This window comes from Pezoporus wallicus, unplaced genomic scaffold (assembly GCF_028554395.1).
Source record: "Pezoporus wallicus isolate ANWC-B61680 ecotype Strahan unplaced genomic scaffold, APGP_CSIRO_Pwel_v1 contig_9719, whole genome shotgun sequence".
Classification (NCBI taxonomy): Eukaryota; Metazoa; Chordata; class Aves; order Psittaciformes; family Psittacidae; genus Pezoporus; species Pezoporus wallicus.
In genome coordinates, this window is record NW_026642910.1 from 405,265 (window position 1) to 424,288 (window position 19,024).

General features: G+C 55.2%; 1 protein-coding gene across 8 annotated transcripts in view; it reads left to right on the forward strand.

The window, feature by feature from the left end:
• The window catches only part of IGSF9B (immunoglobulin superfamily member 9B), a 37,829-nt gene extending 19,937 nt beyond the window's left edge, over positions 1–17,892 (forward strand). For 4 of the 8 annotated variants that reach the window (XM_057433168.1, XM_057433165.1, XM_057433167.1 and 1 more), the window contains 8 exons: positions 2,169–2,344; positions 2,884–3,110; positions 3,248–3,332; positions 4,750–4,911; positions 5,647–5,692; positions 7,208–8,839; positions 16,878–16,999; positions 17,543–17,892. In XM_057433168.1, the coding sequence (XP_057289151.1) occupies positions 2,169–2,344; positions 2,884–3,110; positions 3,248–3,332; positions 4,750–4,911; positions 5,647–5,692; positions 7,208–8,839; positions 16,878–16,999; positions 17,543–17,766 (2,674 nt within the window). In that variant the 3' untranslated portion in view covers positions 17,767–17,892. Of the gene's footprint in view, positions 1–2,168; positions 2,345–2,883; positions 3,111–3,247; positions 3,333–4,749; positions 4,912–5,646; positions 5,693–7,207; positions 8,840–9,236; positions 9,561–10,356; positions 10,403–16,877; positions 17,000–17,542 lie in introns of those variants that run through there. The other 4 variants (XM_057433169.1, XM_057433170.1, XR_008975350.1 and 1 more) reach the window with 3 other exon arrangements.
• Positions 17,893–19,024: the final 1,132 nt, after the last annotated feature.

Sequence of the window (19,024 nt, forward strand, 5' to 3'; positions counted from 1 at the left end):
CCTTGCTCTCTGGCTCCCTGGAGGTGATTAAATCCCAGCTCGCTTCGCAACCAGCCACTGCGAGATGAGGGCTGGGTGTGAGCCTGGTGGGGCTGTGCTCCCATCACTCCTGTGCTACCTGGTACCCAAAGCCAGTGGGTGCATCCCTTTGGACAGGGGAGGGTGCAATGTAGCTGCAGTGAGGTTGGGGCTCTGCACTTGCTTTTGTCTTGCATGTCCTCGGAAACGTGGGGGGGGGATGATGCCTTCCCTTCCCAGGCTTGGGCTGGTGTTCTTCAGCCTTTCTTCTTGCTCTTTCTTTCCTTCCTTCCCTTAATTTGCCTTGATGGAGACTGCTGAGAGTGGAGATAGGGCAGATGTCACCTGCAGCGATTCCTGCTGTGCTCCCCCAGTCTGCTGGGAGGTGGGGAGAGGAAGGAATGGAGCAAGCAGAGCAGTGCAGACCTTGCTGTGATGAAAATGCCCTTGGGAAGGAGCAGTTAAACCTCTCTGCTCTGGAGAGATGTGACAGCTGCTGCTATTCCGGCTCTGCAACCTGCTGCTGGTTTTCTGCCTCATCCGGGCTCTTCCAGACCCCTGGGGAGAGCAGCCAGCAGCAGAAAGGGTGCTCACACCAAGCTTTCCATAGGGAATTTATAGGGTGTTGTGGGAATAGGGAGCCAGAGACCTGTCTTGCCCTGATTGCAAGGGTGTGAGCCTTGGGTGCTATGCTGCTCCTTGGGACCAGGGATCTGGGATGGTGCTGGGTCATCTAGTGCCATGTAGAGAGCTTGGCCATCCCTGTGCTTTCCTCCATGCTGTGGCTATGGGATGCTCAAGCAAAACACAGCTTCATCCTCGGTGAATCTGATGGTTCCTCCATCTTCCATGGCTATCGATGCTGGAAATGCAAACCCTGCTCCCCAGAGGTAGCCAGGGCCAGCGCAGCATCCCTCCTGCATACACAGCATCCCTCAGCAAGGATGGTCTCACATCCCTGGGGGGGTTGGTTCTGCATTTACCCTCCTCTCACCCCAACTCAGCTCCTTGCTGTTGTGTGTCCCCCCGCAGAAGGGATGCAGGAGGTGATGGAGTTAAATGCCACACGGAAACCCACTCCAGGCACTGGCTGCTCCACTGTGGTGGCAGTGGGGATCCTGGGAGGTGTATTCCCAGCTGGAGCAGTGGTGGGACAGAGGCTTTCCCACTGGGTTTGGTGGAGCACGCTGCAGGTGCATGGCTCTCCACCGACTTCCTTGTTTCCATAGCTTGCTGCTGCTTCTCCTGCCTCACCTTCTGCTCCTTTACAGCAGCATCACTTGTCCTTGCTCCATCTTTTACTTCCCACTTGGGGGATTTACTTGGCTGTAAACTGGTGGTTGCAGATCTATTCAGAATAGACCATCTGCAGCAATCCTTCCCAAATCCTCTATTGGACACCACCAAAACCTGCAGCCGAGGGCTGGAACTCGCTACAGCATCCCTCTAACATAAGCACCAGTAGTTGCAGCACAGCGATGCTCCTCTGGGACATGGTGCTTCCCAGCAGGGTGATGGCTTGTGGCTGCATGCTTGTCTATGCTGGGTTGCACTGGGATGGCTCTGGGAGCTCTTTTCACCCTGGGTTTGTGGGTTAGAACCCAGCAGAAGGGCTGTGTCCTGTGTGCCCCACAAGTGCTGTGCTGCTAAAGCCCAAGTGATGCCCTGGGCTGTGCTGGCAGCCCCCGACTTGTGTAGATGTGGCAATGGTAGTTGAATGTCTCTTGTGGGGTTGCATGGACAGGGATAGAGCTGAGGGAAAACTCAGGTCTAAATGGGAACAGGGCCCATCTCCATCCCAGCAGCACTCACCTTAGGAAGAACGTTCCAGCTTCTACTTTCGCCCATGGGAATCTGATGGAGACAACCTCAGAGCAGGGCTGTTGGTGGTGACCCTGCTCATGGGGGTGCAGGGCAGGGGGGAGGCTGGTGGCAGTGTCCATATGAGCTGGTGTGGCACAACGGGATGCTGACCCTGGTTATCGCCAAGCCAGCTCTTGGGTGGCTGCCCCATGTCCATACACATCACTGCTCTCAAAGCAAACCATCGCTCAGGAAAGCTCCATATTCACTCCAGAAGTTAATGCTGCCTTTTGGTCCTCCCTGTCAAAGACCCCTTTCCCTGAGGATGCTCACTTCTCTCTCGGCAGGATGAAGAGAGCCCAGTTTGGCCCCCATGACTGGCTCTCTCTCCCAGTGCCAGCTGGTTCCAGTTGGCTACTGGTGGATACCTTGGAACCGGAGACTGCGTACCAGTTCAGTGTCTTGGCTCAAAACAAGCTGGGTACCAGCTCCTTCAGTGAGGTGGTCACTGTGAACACTCTAGGTAGGTCCTCCATGGGCACGAGGGGAGGGATTCAGGAGGGCTATGGGGATGTCCTGTCTGATGGTGATCAGCAGCACTAGTTTGAGGGTTCATGGAGGGTCCTAAATGATGCTTTTGGACTTTGTGGGGTGCATGGGGCTCCTTAAAGCTTGTCCTAACAGGCAGTGCTGGAGAGCTGTGCTGCACCAGTCACCTTTCAGATCTCTCTTAAGTTCAGCTGGGGTCAGGAGGGATTAATGGAGCCCCAAATCACTTGTGTGCAGCTCAGTTGGAGCTCTCATGTGCTGGTGCCTGCTTTGGAGCTGTCTCAGGAGGAGGTGGGAGGAAGCAGGATGTTTTCTAAGGCCTTTTTCTTGGATCCACTGCATTGTTAGTCCTGCTTTTTGGAAAGACACTGAGATGGGATGCCTCAGATAGGCCTGAAACTCCAGCAAGCTGGGAACCGCTGCTACCACCGTGCTCTGTCTGCCCTTATGGGAGAGCATCCTTCACCTCGCCCCATCTCAACAGTGTCCCTGTCCCATCTGCTTTGTCCCCAGCATTCCCTGTAACAACTCCAGAGCCTCTGGTGTTGGTAACCCCACCGAGGTGCCTAACAGCCAACCGCACACAGCAAGGCGTCCTCTTGTCATGGCTTCCTCCTGCTAACCACAGCTTCCCCATCGACCGCTACATCATGGAATTCCGCGTCGCGGAGAGGTGGGAGATCTTGGATGATGGTATCCTGGGGACCGAGAACGAGTTCTTTGCCAAGGACTTGTCCCAGGTAGGCAGGGGCTTCGCACCCCATATGTATGGTGTTGTGCTGTGTGCTGCGGCTCTGGGGATGCTTTAGGGGTGGCTCGGGGTCTTCAAGGTTGGAGGCTGCGGTGAGGGACCTGATGGATGTTCTTGGTGTTTCAGGATACCTGGTACGAGTTCCGTGTCCTGGCGGTCATGCAGGATCTCATCAGTGAACCCAGCAATGTTGCTGGTGTCTCCAGTACAGGTAAGGGGTGGTTTGTTCTTCTACCACAAGCATCTCTGCTTCTACAGGTAGCGCTCAGGTCATGCAGCAGAACTTGCTCATGACACTGAAGGGTGGTTGTGTGCTTTTGCTGTGGGCTGGCTGCATGGTTGTGGTCATTGTCCTGGGAATGTTGCTGGCCCCATCCGTGTTTGGATGCAAATGGCGCAGCACCGGAGTGGGTTAGTCCTTCCCGAAGAGCATTGTGTTGCAGTGTGACAGCTCTGCAGGGTGCTTGGAGGACAAAGACCGGGCACAGCGTAGCCTGGAAATGGGAATGGAAGGTGCAGAGAGGGAAACGTAGCACTGCAGTGCGGAGATTCAAGGGATAAAAAAGCTTTGGAGCTGGAGACTGCAGCATGCTGCAGCTTGTGCATGGACCTGTATCCCAGCCCAGCTCAGATGATGCTTCTGGAGCAAGGGGCAGGGGAGGCGATGGCGATGGGAAAGGCAAGGGGGAGATGGGAATGGGGAAAACCCTGGGATTATGGCTCTGATGGAAAAGCCGATGAGCAGCAGAGTTCTGCTGCGGTCTTCCTCTGCCCCCAAGTGGTGCTGGCACAGTGAGAGCCTGCCTGCTGCAGCCTGCCTGCTTCCGTGCTCCAGCTCCTCTCCCAGAAGCTTTCCCAGGGGGTTTGGCAGTGCCTGCAGAATGTGTGTGTGCTCTTCCCAGCTGGAAGTGGGGCAGGAGCACACTGCAGGAGCACCGGGGTTTGTGGCCTCTTCCCTGGGTGTCTATTAGCTAAGGCAAAAAGGCTTTTTGCTTCATTGAGCACCCTGTGCCAGCGCCTCAGCACCCTCACAGGGAAGAGCTTCTGCCTAAGAGCTCATCTCAGTCTCCCCTCTGGCAGGTTAAAGCCATTCCCCTTGGCCTGTCCCTACAGGCCCTTGTCCAAAGCCCCTCTCCAGGTTTCCTGCAGCCCCTTCAGGCACTGGAGCTGCTCTAAGGTCTCCCCTTCAGAAACCTTCTCTTGTCCAGGCTGACCCAACCCAGCTCTCTCAGCCTGGCTCCAGAGCAGAGCTGCTCCAGCCCTTGCAGCATCTTAATGCATTTATGTGGTGCAAGGTCACCAAATCCTTTGTCAGTGTCCTGCAGCAGCACTGGATGCTCTCCCTAGGTAGGCTGAATGGTCAAAGAGGTGATCCTGCCCCTCTGCTCTGCTCTGGTGACACCGCACAGGTTGGACGGGGCTTGGAGCAACCTGCTTTAGTGGAAGGTGTCCCTGCCCATGATGGCAGGGGTTTGGAACTGGATGAGCTTTAAGGTCCCTTCCAACCCAAACCAGTCTGGGATTATCATTCCTAGTACCAGTCACCTTCACAGTTGCTGTGACGGGTCCCTGGAGAAGACAGCAGTGATTGTGCATGATGACACCCAGTTGTCGTGGTTTCCCCCCAGACGTATTCCCTCAGCCTGACCTGACAGATGAAGGTCTAGCCCGCCCGGTGCTGGCTGGCATCGTTGCCACCATCTGCTTCCTGGCTGCTGCCATCCTCTTCAGCACACTCGCCGCCTGCTTCGTCAACAAGCAACGCAAACGCAAGCTCAAGCGCAAGAAAGGTAAGCCCATCCCCTCTCGTGTGCTTCCTCCCTCCTCCTCCTCCTCCTCCTCCCTCCTCCTCCTGTCTTGTGTTGTGGTGGTAACCGTCTTCCCTGTCTGTCTCTTCTTCTGTGCGTGCGCGTCCTCAGGTGAAGCCCTGACTTCATCCCTCGTCTGTGCCTGAAAGAGCCCGTGGTCGGGAGCGGGAGAGGCAGGGTGGGTGAAGAGGAGACACAGGAACTAGCCTGGTGATAACTCCTAGAGATGGGGTTTAGGGTTGGGGTGTTGAGCCCCTCTCCTCCTCGAGGTCCCATGGAGCTGGGCTCTCTAGTTCCTTTCTGCCCAGCCCTAGTGCCCCACAGCCACATTACACTAGCGAAGACCCCCGCAATGGAGACCCTGCTGCTCTGCTTCCCAAAAGCTGGGGCTGCAGCCACCATGCAGGAGTGGCTCGTAGGGACAATGGTGGCTGGAGAGCCAGGAAGGGCAGCAGCTCCTCTGTCCTGGAAGACTAGATGACCTTGGAAGGTCCCTTCCAACCCATATGATTCTATGAGCTAAGATGCGGCAGCAGGATGGGGCAGGACCCTGTGACGGGAGCTGTGTGTTGTCAGCAACCATTAAAGCGCTGGAGCAATGAAACCTTGGCCTCTTGTTGAGTGTCTTTTGTTGTCTTGATGTTGAGTTTGTGTTGTCTCTGCTGTGTTGCGCCTCCTCAGCTTTCTCTCTTCTTTCCCCTTTTTATTCTCTTCCAGACCCTCCTCTCTCGATAACCCACTGCAGGAAGAGTTTGGAGTCCCCGTAAGTATCTGTCTTAGATGCGGCACCAGGCTGTGGGTCTTCAAGGTGCCTCCTTCCTTACAAGTTGTTGCAAAGCTCAAATGGAAATGTCTCACCTTGTTTGCTTGCTCCTGATGAGTGGGTTTGGGTGTTCCCTGAACTCGTGGGAATACAGCAAGAGACAAATGGGCTTTGGAGCAGAAAAGAGGGACAAATGCAGCTAAGTGATGACCCCGTTGGATCTGTGAACACTGACCAAAGCTGGAGTTGACTGATGGAACTCAATTTCACACCCAGCTTGAAGGGGCTCCTTAGGAGAAGGGTTATCCTGCTGCATATGAGTCCTTCGTGCAAACCCGGTGTAGGTTTTGGGTGACTCTCTGTTGATTATGGTTTTACTTGGGAAATTCAGGGAATCTTCCACCTGCATCCTTTCTTTTCCCATCAGGAGTGTCCCGCTGAAGCCTCTTCCCACACGTGCCCCAAGGTGGTGGATTGTGGTGTTTGCAGCAGCCACAGCTCCTTGCAGAGCCATCAAAAGCATGTATAGCTGCTAATCAGCAGGAGCATCTTCATGGGAGTCAGATGTGGACACCTCATGCTTTGGCTCCTGGATCGCTGTAAAATGTCCCAGTGCTGGTGGATCTTAATCTTGCTTTATTTTGGTTCATCCACTGCACTGGAATAACCATGCCTGGGCTGGCTTTGTTGGATCTGCTGCCTTTTGCCTTTGAACCCTCTTTGTCCGAGGCTTTCTGGATAGGGATGAGTGAACTATTCTGATGCTCTCTGCCTTTGAGGCTCTCAGCCTTAAGTTGGAGTGTTGAGAATGGGGTAGACGGTTGGTCTGAAATGATCCATCAACATCTGCAAGTGAGATACTGAGTTCTGCAGGAGGGAAACGTTTGCCTGATGTCCCTCTCAGGGGCTTTCTCTGTGTTGATAGCTCAGGTGGACATAGGAAACCTTTGCAGGAGTTGGAAGTGAGCTCTGGATCTGTCTTTTGTCCTTCTGGGGCTATGGAGCTGGTTGCAAGGTGCTGATGGAGCTGGTTGCAGGGCGTTGGTGGAGCTGGTTGCAGGGCATTGGTGGAGCTGGTTGCAGGGCATTGGTGGAGCTGGTTGCAGGGTGTTGGTGGAGCTGGTTGCAAGGCATTGGTGGAGCTGGTTGCAGGGTATTGATGGAGCTGGTTGCAGGGTGTTGGTGGAGCTGGTTGCAGGGTGTTGGTGGAGCTGGTTGCAGGGTGTTGGTGGAGCTGGTTGCAGGGTGTTGGTGGAGCTGGTTGCAGGGCGTTGGTGGAGCTGGTTGCCTTGGTGAGGGTGCTAAGCTCTCTTCCAGCGGAGCAGGATGATGGGCATTGCTGCTGGTCCTCTGACCGGGCAAGACTTTGCCATCCTGGTTTCTCCCAGTGGTTCCTCTTTGGAGAGCTGGTAGCAGTCTGTTCTCTGGATCCAGCTGGTGGTTCTTCTGCTCGAGAAGACCTCCTTTCCTCTCCGGGTGACAGTCCCCTCTTGGTTTTTCTCCCTTGTGGTCCAGGTTGTCTTCCGGCAAGGTGAGTCCCGAGAGCATCCGCACGCTCCGTCCCCCTTCAGAGTCCTCTGATGACCAGGGCCCACAGGCTAAGCGGATGCTGAGCCCCACCAAGGAGAAGGAGCTTTCCCTTTACAAGAAGACCAAGCGAGCCATCAGCAGCAAGAAGTACAGCGTCTCCAAGGCGGAGGCCGAAGCCGAGGCCACCACCCCCATTGAGCTCATCAGCCGCGGGCCGGACGGCCGCTTCGTCATGGACCCATCGGAGATGGAGCCCTCCTTGAAGACGCGGCGCATCGAGGGCTTCCCCTTCGTGGAGGAGACGGACATGTACCCCGAGTTCAGGCAGTCGGACGAGGAGAATGACGACCCCGTCGTCCCCACCTCCGTCAGCGCCCTGAAAACCCAGCTCACCCCTCTGTCCTCCAGCCAAGAGTCCTACCTTCAGCCACCAGCATACAGCCCCCGGTTCCACCGGGCGCTGGAGGGGTCCGGTGCTCTGCAGCCCACCGGCCAGGCTCGCCCACCAGCCCCACGGGCTTTCCACCACCAGTTTTACGGTTACCTCAGCAGCAGCAGCCCCGGGGAGGTGGACCCACCGCCCTTCTACATGCCGGAAGTCAGCCCGTTGAGCTCGGTCATGTCCTCCCCACCGCTGCCCCCCGAGGGGCCCTTCGGACACCCCACCATCCCCGAGGAGAACGGCGAGAACGCCTCCAACAGCACGCTGCCCCTGGCCCAGACACCTACAGGGGGCCGGTCCCCTGAGTCGTGGGGCAGGGCTGAGTTCCCCTTCGGCAGCCTGGAGCTGGCCCCTGCGCCGTTCCCCCACCAGCTCCAGCCCTGTGAGGGGGGCGAGGGCACCCAGCCCACTGGTTGCCTTCCTCGGGGGCCACCCCCTTCCTCCCTTCAGGTGGTCCCCGCATCCTACCCGGGCATCTTGCCCTTGGAGGCACCAAAGAGCTGGACCGGCAAGTCACCCGGCAGGGGACAGCCTTCTGTGCCCACCACCACCAAGTGGCAGGACAAACCTATGCAACCCATGGGATGTCAAGGGCAGCTAAGACATACCAGCCAAGGTATGGGCATACCCGTGTTGCCTTACCACGAACCGTCCGAGCCCGGCGTTCCCAGCGGCACAAGCACATTCAGCCTGGATACCAGGTGGTACGAGCCCCAACCCCGACCTCGGCCAAGCCCTCGGCAGGTCAGGAGGGCCGAGCCCAGTTTACATCAGGTGGTGCTACAACCTTCGAGGCTTTCTCCTCTGACCCAAAGCCCCCTCAGCTCCCGGAACAGCTCCCCGGAGCTGACTGCCCGTGCCCGGCCCCGGCCGGGTCTCATCCAGCAGGCTGAGGTGTCGGAGATCACCCTGCAGCCCCCCACGGCCGTGAGCTTCTCCCGCAAGTCCACACCGTCATCAACGGGATCCCCGGCGCCCAGCAGCCGGGGCGACAGCCCCAGCTTCCGACCTACCACAGCCTTCACCTCCCTGGCCACCACCGGCTACTCCGCTTCCCAAGGGTCCTCCTTGCCCGTGGATACCATGGATGTTTTCGGAGACATCCCTTCTCCAAGGAGGGCCAGTGAGGAGATCCTCCAACCGGAGCCGACATCCACCACGGTAGCCGCCACGGGGTAAGTGTGTGAGCCCCGTGGTGCCTCCCTCCAGCCCCTTCCCTGCTTCCCTGACCCTGCCTCACCCATTCCCTCTGATTCCTTCCCCGCCATCACCATCCCAACTCGTAGGGACTCTCTTGGGCGTGCTGCAGCATCCCTTTTGGAGATGGCATCTTGCGGGCTTTGCTAGGAAGAAGCTTGGTGGCACCAAGGGGTTGCATGGCCACTGCCCAAGAGAGCTGGGGTTTAGGCGACCTTCCCAGTCGGAACGCTTGCCTTCTCCTCCCTGGCTGCTCCCTTGGGAATGTGGGAGCGCCGTGAGGACTATGGGCTGTCTACCAGGCGTGCAATGACCTGGCTCCCGGCTCACGTAGGTAAGTGTCCTGGTGTCACTGGCGGTTGTTTCCTCTTCTAGCTGCTGGCTCTTGGCTTTCTTCGAACGTTAGGGCCGCCGCCGCCGCGCCTCTGTCTTCCTTCCTCTTCCTCTTCCTCCCCGCGGAGTCTAGAGAGCTTTAATGCATGACACGGTCACCGCCCCACCTGCAAAAGGGATGCTGCAGCCCCAGGACGCGGGCAGGGAGAGCTCGAGGACTTTTAGCCACAGCAGCAGCATGTCAGGAGAGGAGGACATAGAAACAGTAAAGTAACCCCAGCGGAGATCGGGAGGCTGCCGGCACGCTCAGATCCTGCCCTAAGAGAGGGATGTGGCTGCACTAGACAGTAGCGGCTGGTTTTCCAGGTACCAGGGTTGCTCCAGGCAAAAAGCGTCTCTCTCTTTCTCCTTTTCTCTCTGTATTCCTCCTCTTTCCCTCTGTCTTTCCCAGCTCCTCAGACCCCGTAGCCGTGCTTTCGTCCCATCCTTTCGTCTCGCTTCATTTTGGCTTGTTGTCTGGTGGGGCTTGAACCCCCTTCCTCTTGTGGCAGAGAGGACTTGGGGGGCCGGGGCCCCCTAGCCCCACGGAGCCGGCGCGGTCGGAGGCGTGCGGAGAAGAGGAATGTGTTTTGGGGAGGGGGGAGGCAGCGTTTCACCACTTCCCCCATTTCACTCCCTCCCTCTGGTACCTGGAAGCGTTATGGCCTTAGAAAACCCCTCTGGCGCAGGGGGAAGGATGGAGGGCTCGGGGGAGAAGATGGGGAGGGAGAGGAGCTGAACGAGCCTGAAATGACTTCTGTGTGCCTTTTGGGAAGCACAGCTCCGGAGTGATGCCGTTAAGCATCTATAGGTCCACGTCTCCAAGCCAGGGCCAACCCTAAGGAGAGCCAGCTCCAGGACAGATCCGTGTTAGAGCCAGCACTGTTGTACGTGCTTTTACGCAGTGTATCCATTCGCTTCGTTGAGTACTGTTTTGGTTTCTTCTTTGTTTCCTTTCTTCTTCTGTTTCTTTCCCCCTTTATTCTCCAGCCTCGTTTTGTTTGTGGTTTCTGTTTGGTTTCTTTCCCTCCTTTTTTCCTTTGGAGTTGTTGACGTGCTGATGTGTTGCGGAGCTCGGCTCCTTGCGGGTGTTGATAACTGCTTTGTTTTTGATTAATCTCAGCTATCTGGGCAGTGTTGTCGAGACAAGCTTCTCCTCAGCTCAATAGGTAAGGGTGATCCATGTCCGAAAGGATGGTGTGGGCGCTGTGGAGGGTGGCTGGGAGCGGGGCATGAGAAGGGGGACACGGAAGGGGCTTTTCCAATACCATCTCTTCCTTTAAAGGGGAATAAGGAATCCGAAAACAGTAGGAAACACCTCTGGACACACAGTCTCTGTGGCTTTTGGGTTTCCCCTCCCAGCAGCACGCTGCTGCTCCCCTGCCTTTGGGCTGGAGAACCCGGTGGTGGCAGCAATGTCTTCACAGTGGACTTTGGGATGAGCCAAGCTGTTGTATTCCCATGGCCACCATTCCTTTCCTGGAGGATGGCACCCTCGATCCCGGTGTTGGTTGTGTAGTGTCAGGGAGGTGTGTGCTGTGTCCACGTGATCCAAACCAAGAGGAGCTCAGGGCCACCTTCTGAAGCCAGGTAGAAGGCACAGATGGAGCAGACAGTGCCCTCGGAATAGGGTTCCACAAGGCGGTCTCCAGTTGCAGTCCAGGACATGGGGAATTTTGCTCCCATCAATACCTGGACCTGTTTTGTTCTTCCCACATCCCCTCAGTCATGGAGAAGGGGAGAAGCCAAGATAGGCTGTGTGGTTGGCAGCAGCGTGGCTGCAGTTTCAGGCTGCTGGGGAGGTGGTTCCTCATTCCCATTGGGAAACCTTGAAGACTTCTTCTGATCCAGCTGTAATTAAAAAGCCCTAAGCAGATCTCGGAAGACTCTCCTAAGAGAGAGGCTGCCTTCACAGGCCCTGTTTCCTGGATGACCATGGGCACCCCTGGGACTGGGATGGAGTAATTGGGAGATGGCTTTCAGACCTTAGAAGCAGAGGATGTCACTAAAACTGCTAAAGGCAGATGGGGTAACATTTCTGACTACAAGGACTGGGAATGCCGACCCCTTTGGCTGTCACCCAGCCTGGTTATGAAAGGAGAGGTTGGATTGCACATGGTGGGTCCGTTTCTAGGGCTTGGCTGTTCCCAGGCTTCTTTAGCACAGGTCTGACAGAGCTTTTCTGCCTTGGATGGACAGAGTCAAGGTCTTGGCTGATGCTCTTCTAACAGCCTGAGGACCCTTGTTGGGCTGGAAAAGAGCCTCATGAGAGAGAGATGGGATCGGGTACATGTTTCCAAGAGAGGAGAATTTCTCCAGCTGACCTGGAGGGTTGTTGTGGGGTGGGCAGAGCAGGAGAGGTGAGGAAGGAGCAGGTACAGGATGTGTGCTCCATGGAGGAACCATTCTCTAGTTTGAGCCTTGTAGCTTCCAAAGGTCTGGAGTGCTTGGCCACTTTCTTCTGTTTTCCCCTGCTGATCCCAGAGCAGGGTATCGCATGAGGAACAAAGCTGGGACCAAGCCTCGGGGAGATCTGAGCTGTGCCAGGCTTCTGGAGTAATAAAGAAGCCCTCAGTGAGGACGTGGCTGTTCTCACTCTTCCTTCCCTGTGGTACTTCCCTGCTCTGGGAGCATTAGGGACACAAGTAACATGGCTTTAATAGAGCAGAGGTGGATCCGGGCTGGTTTGGTGTGGCTTTTGCACAGATCCTGGTGGGCTCCTGTCTCCAGATGCCGTGGGCTGATGGGTTTTTAGGAGCAGGGTCACATTGCCCAGCAGGATGCTTCCTGAGGAGTAGCCATGCATCTTATTCCAAGATGCTGCAGGGGACTGGAGCTGCAGGAGAGACTCCAGAGTCATTATTCCCCCAAAAGGGGAAGCCAGAAGGATAAATCTCCCTTTAATAAGCAAGGAATCCTGTAAAGAGCCCAGCCAAGTAATTTCTTGATGATTTGGGGTCATAAAATTGTCAGTGCGTGCAGAGCACAGGGATTTTTCACCAGACCAGCTGGACTGCTGTACTGCAGTAATAAAAGCTGAGGGAAGGAAAGGGAGAGGCCATTCCTTGGGGATGCTCCATCCCTGGCAGTGTTCAAGGCCGGGTTGGAAGGGGCTTGGAGCAACCTGCTCTAGTGGAAGGTGTCCCTGCCCATGGCAGGGGGTTGGGACTGGATGATCTTAAGGTCGTTTCCAAACCAGTCTGTGATCCTGTGGTGTATGGGCTCGGTGGTGGTTGCAGGCTTTTCCCTGGGTGAAAGGCAGGGATAAATAATGCCATTCCCGAGTCAGCACAGGCAGTTTTCCCATCCTCTTCTCTCCGGATGCATCTCCTAATGGGCTAAAGCGGGGCTGTCGCCTCCGTGCAGAGGGAAACCCAAAAACCACAGACAAAGCACCAAGCACCCATGCCCCTCAGCACCACAGCCTGCCCTGGCTGATCCCTTCAGGACCCCCCTTTTCCAGGGCAGTGCTGCTGATGCCAGGATTTGGGAGGCTCGGCCATGGCGTAGCGTTGAGTGACAAAGGGACGTGGGTGCCAGGCGTGCGGGAGGAGGTCACCCCTCGCTCCCCGCTTGAAAGAAACCAGGTTCCCCTTTAAAGACTGTCCATGTGCTGCTCCTCTGCATGTGTTCCATGCCTCCTCCCGCTTGGAGAAGTTGTGAGTCCGCTTGTCTGAGTGCGTTTTTTTTCTCTTTTCTTTCTGGATTATTACTATGATTTTCTTCTTTTCAGTCTCTTTTAAGTTCCTTCTATATTTTCTCACTCCCGTTTTTCATTTCTCTTCCTCTCTTCCCTTGCCCCGTGACTTTATTCCCCCCTCTTCCTCTCCAGTCCAGCCCCTTTTCCCTCACCCTCTCTCCTCTCCCGTCAGCATGGTGAAGTCCGTTGTGTAGATGAGTTGTGGTGTCTGCAGACCTGGAGAAGGGGACACCCTTCTCTGGTGTGTTCCCAGCCTCTTCCTCCCTCATTGTGGTGCCTTGGCAAGGGGCCGTCACCGCTGTGTTTCTCTAGCGCCTCTTGTGCCGAAGGATCTCAAGTGTTGCATGATGGCATTCCAGGATGGAGGCAGCAGCCTCGGGACAGAGGGGGCATTCCAACTTGCAGGACATCTTATTGGATCATGCTGGACTTTGGGTGTGAGATGGAGCCTTGAATTGAACTCTTCATCTGAGGAGGATGAAGGGTTGAAGAACGTGGTGGGCTCTGGTCCAAGTGGTTGCTCTGTCTGGTCCAAGTGGATGCTCTAACATGTCCAAACTATTCCTGGATGTCAACATCTTGACTCAAGGAGAGCAGGAGACAGGGAATGTGTATTGAGACCTCCCTGAGGTGAAATACATGTATTGTGCCTTGAATCTGCTGGACTCTTCCTTTATATGGGTTCCCCCTTTTGGGTGGAAGGAGGTTAATGATGCTTTCACAGGGCTTTTCCCTTGTGTCTTTGCCTCGTATGTGGAAGGAGGTTTGAAGAAGAGCAGCTGAGATGTGTGTTGGTTTGGATAGCTCTTTTCTCTCAGCTACCTCTTCCTATGCTGGGGTTCTCTGAGGTCTCTCAGTACCTTTCTGGTCTCTCCAGTACTTCCCTGTCTATGCAGTTCAGACCCTAGCTCATTCAGAAGGGTTGTCCTTTGAAGACTTGAGAAAGCTTCTGCTCTGGGTGTTTGTGGGGCCTTGACCTGGAATTCACGTGTGCTTCTTGAAGCTCCTTTCCTTGGTTCTGCAGTGGAGAATTTCACCCACCTTCCTGAACCTCATCATCATGTGTTCAAGAGACTTCTGGTGCATGGGCAGCTGCCCAAGATATGAACTCTGTGGGCAGGAACAGACTTTTGGCTGAGCTTAAAATGCAAATGAATGTGAAATAATTGGAGTCCTTGGAAGAAATAAAGGGTGGGTAGAGCAGATACGATTTGGCTGGTGAGTAACATCGTCTCGTCCTCCTCTGTATCTCTTCCTTGCCAGAGGTCAGACTATTTATGGTGACACATGGGTTCATCTGCTTATGTTTGTGTGTATAAATACAAGCCCAATTATGGAGAACAAGTGGAAATGAGCTTCAGGCAATTTCCCCCTAATCCCTCGCGTAAATCTGTCTCATTTTGTCAACGTGCCACAGGAACATCTTCTTAGAAGGAAAAAAAGCATGGAAAGAGCAAGAGCCTTTTATAAGTTGGGCCTTACTAATAGCAGCAAAGTTAACTGGATGGTGGGAACAGGCAGTAAAAGGTAAAGATGCTGATGGGCAGGATGGTGGCACACATGGGAGATGGAGTGGGGCTGGAGCAATTGAGGTCGCCATTAGCCAAGTACCTGCATGAATGTATTGTGCAAACCAGAGAATGGTGGATAGAAGTGGGAAAAGCCTCTTATTGACTATTCAGATGGGAATTACTGCAGGAAGTCCTATGTTGTTGGCCTTCTGGGTCAATGTGGTGTTACTCTGAACCATCTTATGTGTGTGGGGTACAGCCCAGTGGCTGTTGGTGTTGATGCAGCCCAGTGGGCAATGCCCCAGTGGAGCTTGGAGCCGCCACTTGCAGCATCTCGTTGCCCTTGGGAAGATGATGTTGAAGAACTGCAACTCTCTGGGCTCGTAAATGTCATCTTTCCTATGAGGGAAAACTCTCACTTGGATCCAGCCAGCAGCTCGTCTGACGAGTTGCTTCATCTTCTGTTGACGTGCTGCTCTGCTGGGAGCTGGAACAGAGGCTCTCCAGGAGCATTCCATGCCTTGATGTTGATGGGAAACATGAAAAGCAGCTCTTCATACCCAGTGTTTGGGTTTCTGTTGCATCTGCTGTGCCCCAGCTGCTGCATCAATTCGCACTGTGCTTTTCTCACTGCTCTCCAACGCGGCTGGAAGATCTGAGAGGCTTTGCAATCACACGTACCTTCAGAAACCAGCTTCAAAACCAACCCCTCCTGCTCCTCAAGGGGAAAAATCCCTTGGGAGCTCTCTGCCTGTGCCGCTTCAGCTGAAGCATCAGTCACTTGGGATCTGAGACATGAAGAGTTGCTGGCACATCGGGCTCCACAGCAGTGGAAGACTTCCAGAGGAAACCCTGCAGGGTGTTTTCAGGGCCTGCAAGGCTCCTCCTGGAATCTAATGGAGATGAGAAGCTTCAAACACATCACAGGGGGATGTGGTCTTGTACCTTGTGCTGGGGCTCTATGCTTACTCATTCCCTACCGCTGGCACACAGAGTTTTGGCGATGCTGGATGGGTCCCATCTTACTGACCCACCAGGAAGATTTCATCCACAGCTTCTTGGGGACACTGAGGCAGCTCCTCCACATGCTGCTGGGTGCAGGGCGTGTGCCTTGTGGGGTCTGCTCATCCCAACCCCATCACAGACACCTGAAGATGCAGGAGTTGCCATGCTCTGTGTGGCTGTTTGGAAAAGGTTTGGTCACCGACCTCCAGTTGTGAAAGCAGTAGAGTGTTGTGTAGACAGGCTTGTTTGATGCATGCTGGTTCAAATCTCCTCTCTGGAGCCTGGCTTTGAGCACTGGCTCTATTGCAATGAAGGATGTTTTGCGGGTGCTTTCCCTGTCATCTCTGGACACCTTGCATGCAGGTTGCTCTGTAACAACTGAAGTTGATCCCAGGTTGTTACCTGTAGCCTCAGGCTTCTCCTTCTGCAGGTGCTGGTGCAACATCGAGGGTCCTGAAAGTAAAATAGAAGAGGGAAGGAGATGGGAAAGCAGCAAGAGGGGGGGATGCTGGGATGTGTTATAGGCAAGAACTGGGCTGACCGTTGTCCAAAGGGAAAGGTTTTCCTTGCTACCCTGCTGACAGCAGTCAGCTTTCCAGCCCTTGGGTGGGAAAACAGGTACAGTGAAGAAAACAGAGCAGAAGATCCCTTTGCAAAGGGGAGACCACTTAACCTTGAGCTGATTCCTGTAGAAGAGTTACTCAGGGGCTGGAGCTGGAAAACTATCACTTACAGCTTCTTGCTGTCCTGCAGGAAACACCTATTTGCAAATCCCCTCCTTGTCCCTCATGGTAAAACCTCACCATTCCAACATCCTGTCCCACAGGGCAGGAAAACCCAGCTCTGGGTGGGAAAGGAGTAGATGCTCCCGTGCTGTTGTGTTTCTGTTGTTGCTTATAGCAGGGACCTGGGAATGAGGTTCCCGGCTGTCGGCGTGTGCCCTTTGTGTCCCTGTCTGTCGTGTGGCGCTCGGTTATCCTGGCCATGGGAGCAGGGCCGGGCAGGATTCTGCCTCCCTGCTGCTCGTGGTGCTGGTGTTGTCCACCATGGGTGGCTCGTGGTGCCCATCTCGATGCTGCCGTGCCGCTTCTGCCTGTCTTCTTCCTCTCTTTCCATCCCAAGGGGTTTCCCCCACCGCTTCCCAGCAATACCTTATCGGACATAGGATCTGCCCCGTCCTTTTTGGTTTAGCTGTGCTGGCATGGCAGGCAGGTGAGCTGGGGGTGCTGGCAACGCTCTTGCTGGACGTTGCTTTTGGGACCGGCAACGTGGAGGAGATGTCGGGGGCCGGCGAGGCCCCGGGTTTCTCACCTTTTCCTTTTCCATGGCACAGCTGGCTGGGGTCAACCGATCCCCCACCGGGGACATCCAGAGGCCGGAGAGTGGCTGAGAGCCGCTGACAATGCCTGTCTGCTTTTTGCTCCCTAGAAACTGTCCATCTCCGCCCGGGGACGCTGCTGCACCTGAGAGGCTTGAAGCTCTGAAATACCAGCGGATAAAGAAGCCCAAAAAGTCATCCAAGGGCTCCTCGAAATCCAGAAAACAATCCAGTGAGTGCAAGGGCACCGTGGTCCCCATCAGCATCCCCTCTGCCCTCCCATGGGCAAAGACCAGGCAGGTCCCTGCTGGCTCCAAACCCATCCGTGGATGATGCCCTCACCCCCTATCCCTAAAGGGACGGCTCCCTTGCTCACCGTGTCCCTCTGCTGCTCCTCCCCACCTCCAAAACAAGTTCCCCTTTCATGCATCTCCAGTCTGGTTTGGGTTCTGAGTGTTAACTTTCCATGATGCCCTTCTCACCAAGTGATTAGATTCAGGGCCGGGCTTGTTTTAACCTCTCTTTTACAGCATGCAAAGCACTCTGCTTGCTGCTGGTGTTGCCTCTGGTCCCATCTATCTTGGGTCTCAGGCACTGGAACAGGCTTCCAGGGAAGTGTTGGAACCACCATCCCTGGAAGTGTTCACAAACCATGTAGACAAGGCCCTCAGTGGCATGGGTTAGTGATGGGGAATGGTTGGACTTGATCTCAAGGGTCTTTTCCAACCCAGTTGATTCCATGCTCCTATGATTCCATGCTTCTCTTCCCCCGCAGACGGCTCTGCCTCCCAGGTTCAGCACCTTCCCAACTCTCAGGTACTGTGGCCTGACGAAGCTGTCTGCCTCCGCAAGAAGAAGAGACACCCTCGTCAGGACCCCTTCGCCCGCCTCTCGGCGCTGAAGGACGACCTCTGCCACCGGCAGCTCCCTGAAGACCAGACAGCCATCCTCAACAGCGTGGACCATGACGACACCAGCGGCCACGCCACCTTGCTTTAGCCTAGCGCCGGCCCCACGTGCTTAAACAGGACGGGGTGGAGGGAGCCAACATCGCGCCGCCGGGGGATGGAGGTGATGGGGGACATGGTGGGGGACGCCCCTACGCTGGTGGCTTGGGGTGGGGATGAGCTGGGGGCATCTTGGAGCAGGTTAGGGGGTGGAGAGGATGCCTGGGATCTGCTTCTCCCCCACTGCTCCGGTTGGCTTTGGTGGTGGGGTGGGAAGGGGGAGGCATTGCACCTCGGTTTTGGGAAAGATCTTTAGGCTTAAAAGAAATCAATGGAGCTTTTGATGTCGCTTCCATAGTGTGAGGTTAGGGAGGAAGTGTGGGGTTGAGCAGCTCAATCGCTGGAAGAAATTAAATGGCACAGGGTGTAATTAGTTGACAAGAAGCCAAGAACCCAGCCGGGAACTGGTGATCCCATGAATCCGATTATGATAAAACCATGACCAAATAATCCCAGGAAAGCTGGAATTGTGAAAATCGCCCTGCCTTCCCCTTCCCAGCCTCCTTTTGTGTGAAGATAACAGCAACAAAACCATCCGTGACATCTTTCCTTACCTGTCTCTGAAAGGGAAAACCAGAAAGACCCTGAGCCTTTGAACTGGTCTGAGATAGAATCGCAGACTGGTTTGGGTTGGAAAGAAAGGTCATCCAGTTCCAACCCCCTGCCATGGGCAGGGACACGTTCCACTACAGCAGGTTGCTCCAAGCCTTGTCCAGCCTGGCCTTGGACACTTCCAGGAATGGGGCAGCCACAAGCTTCCTTTGGCAGCCTGTTCCTGATGTGAGGAATCATTTCTCTCTGTGTTTGAACGTTTGTTAAAGCATGTGAGCATGCAGGTATGGGACTGCTGTCAACCAAGGGTCTTTGTGCCCCAGGTCTGGTGTCCCTCAGCTTTGATGAGGGTGGTTTTGATTTATTCCTCCTGACACTTTGTGTTATCAGTGGTGCACTCAGTGCTATGTGGTAATGTGATTTCTTCCTGCGGTAACGTCTGTAATCCTGACTCACAACTGCCAAACAGGGGAGACGCAGGCGTGCAGACCAAGGGGGTTTGGCCACGGGGTCCCAAAAGCCTCCATCAGCAGATGCTGAACCCAGTGCAAGCAGCTGGAAAAGCCCCAGCTCTGCAGATGGAGATGGATGATGGCTCCTTGGAGCATCTGTGCAAAGCGAAGCCTGGCCTTTCACATTGGCTTCAAACACGTTGCTGCTGGTTTCACTCTTTTCCCCACTTCTTTCTCCTGCTCCAG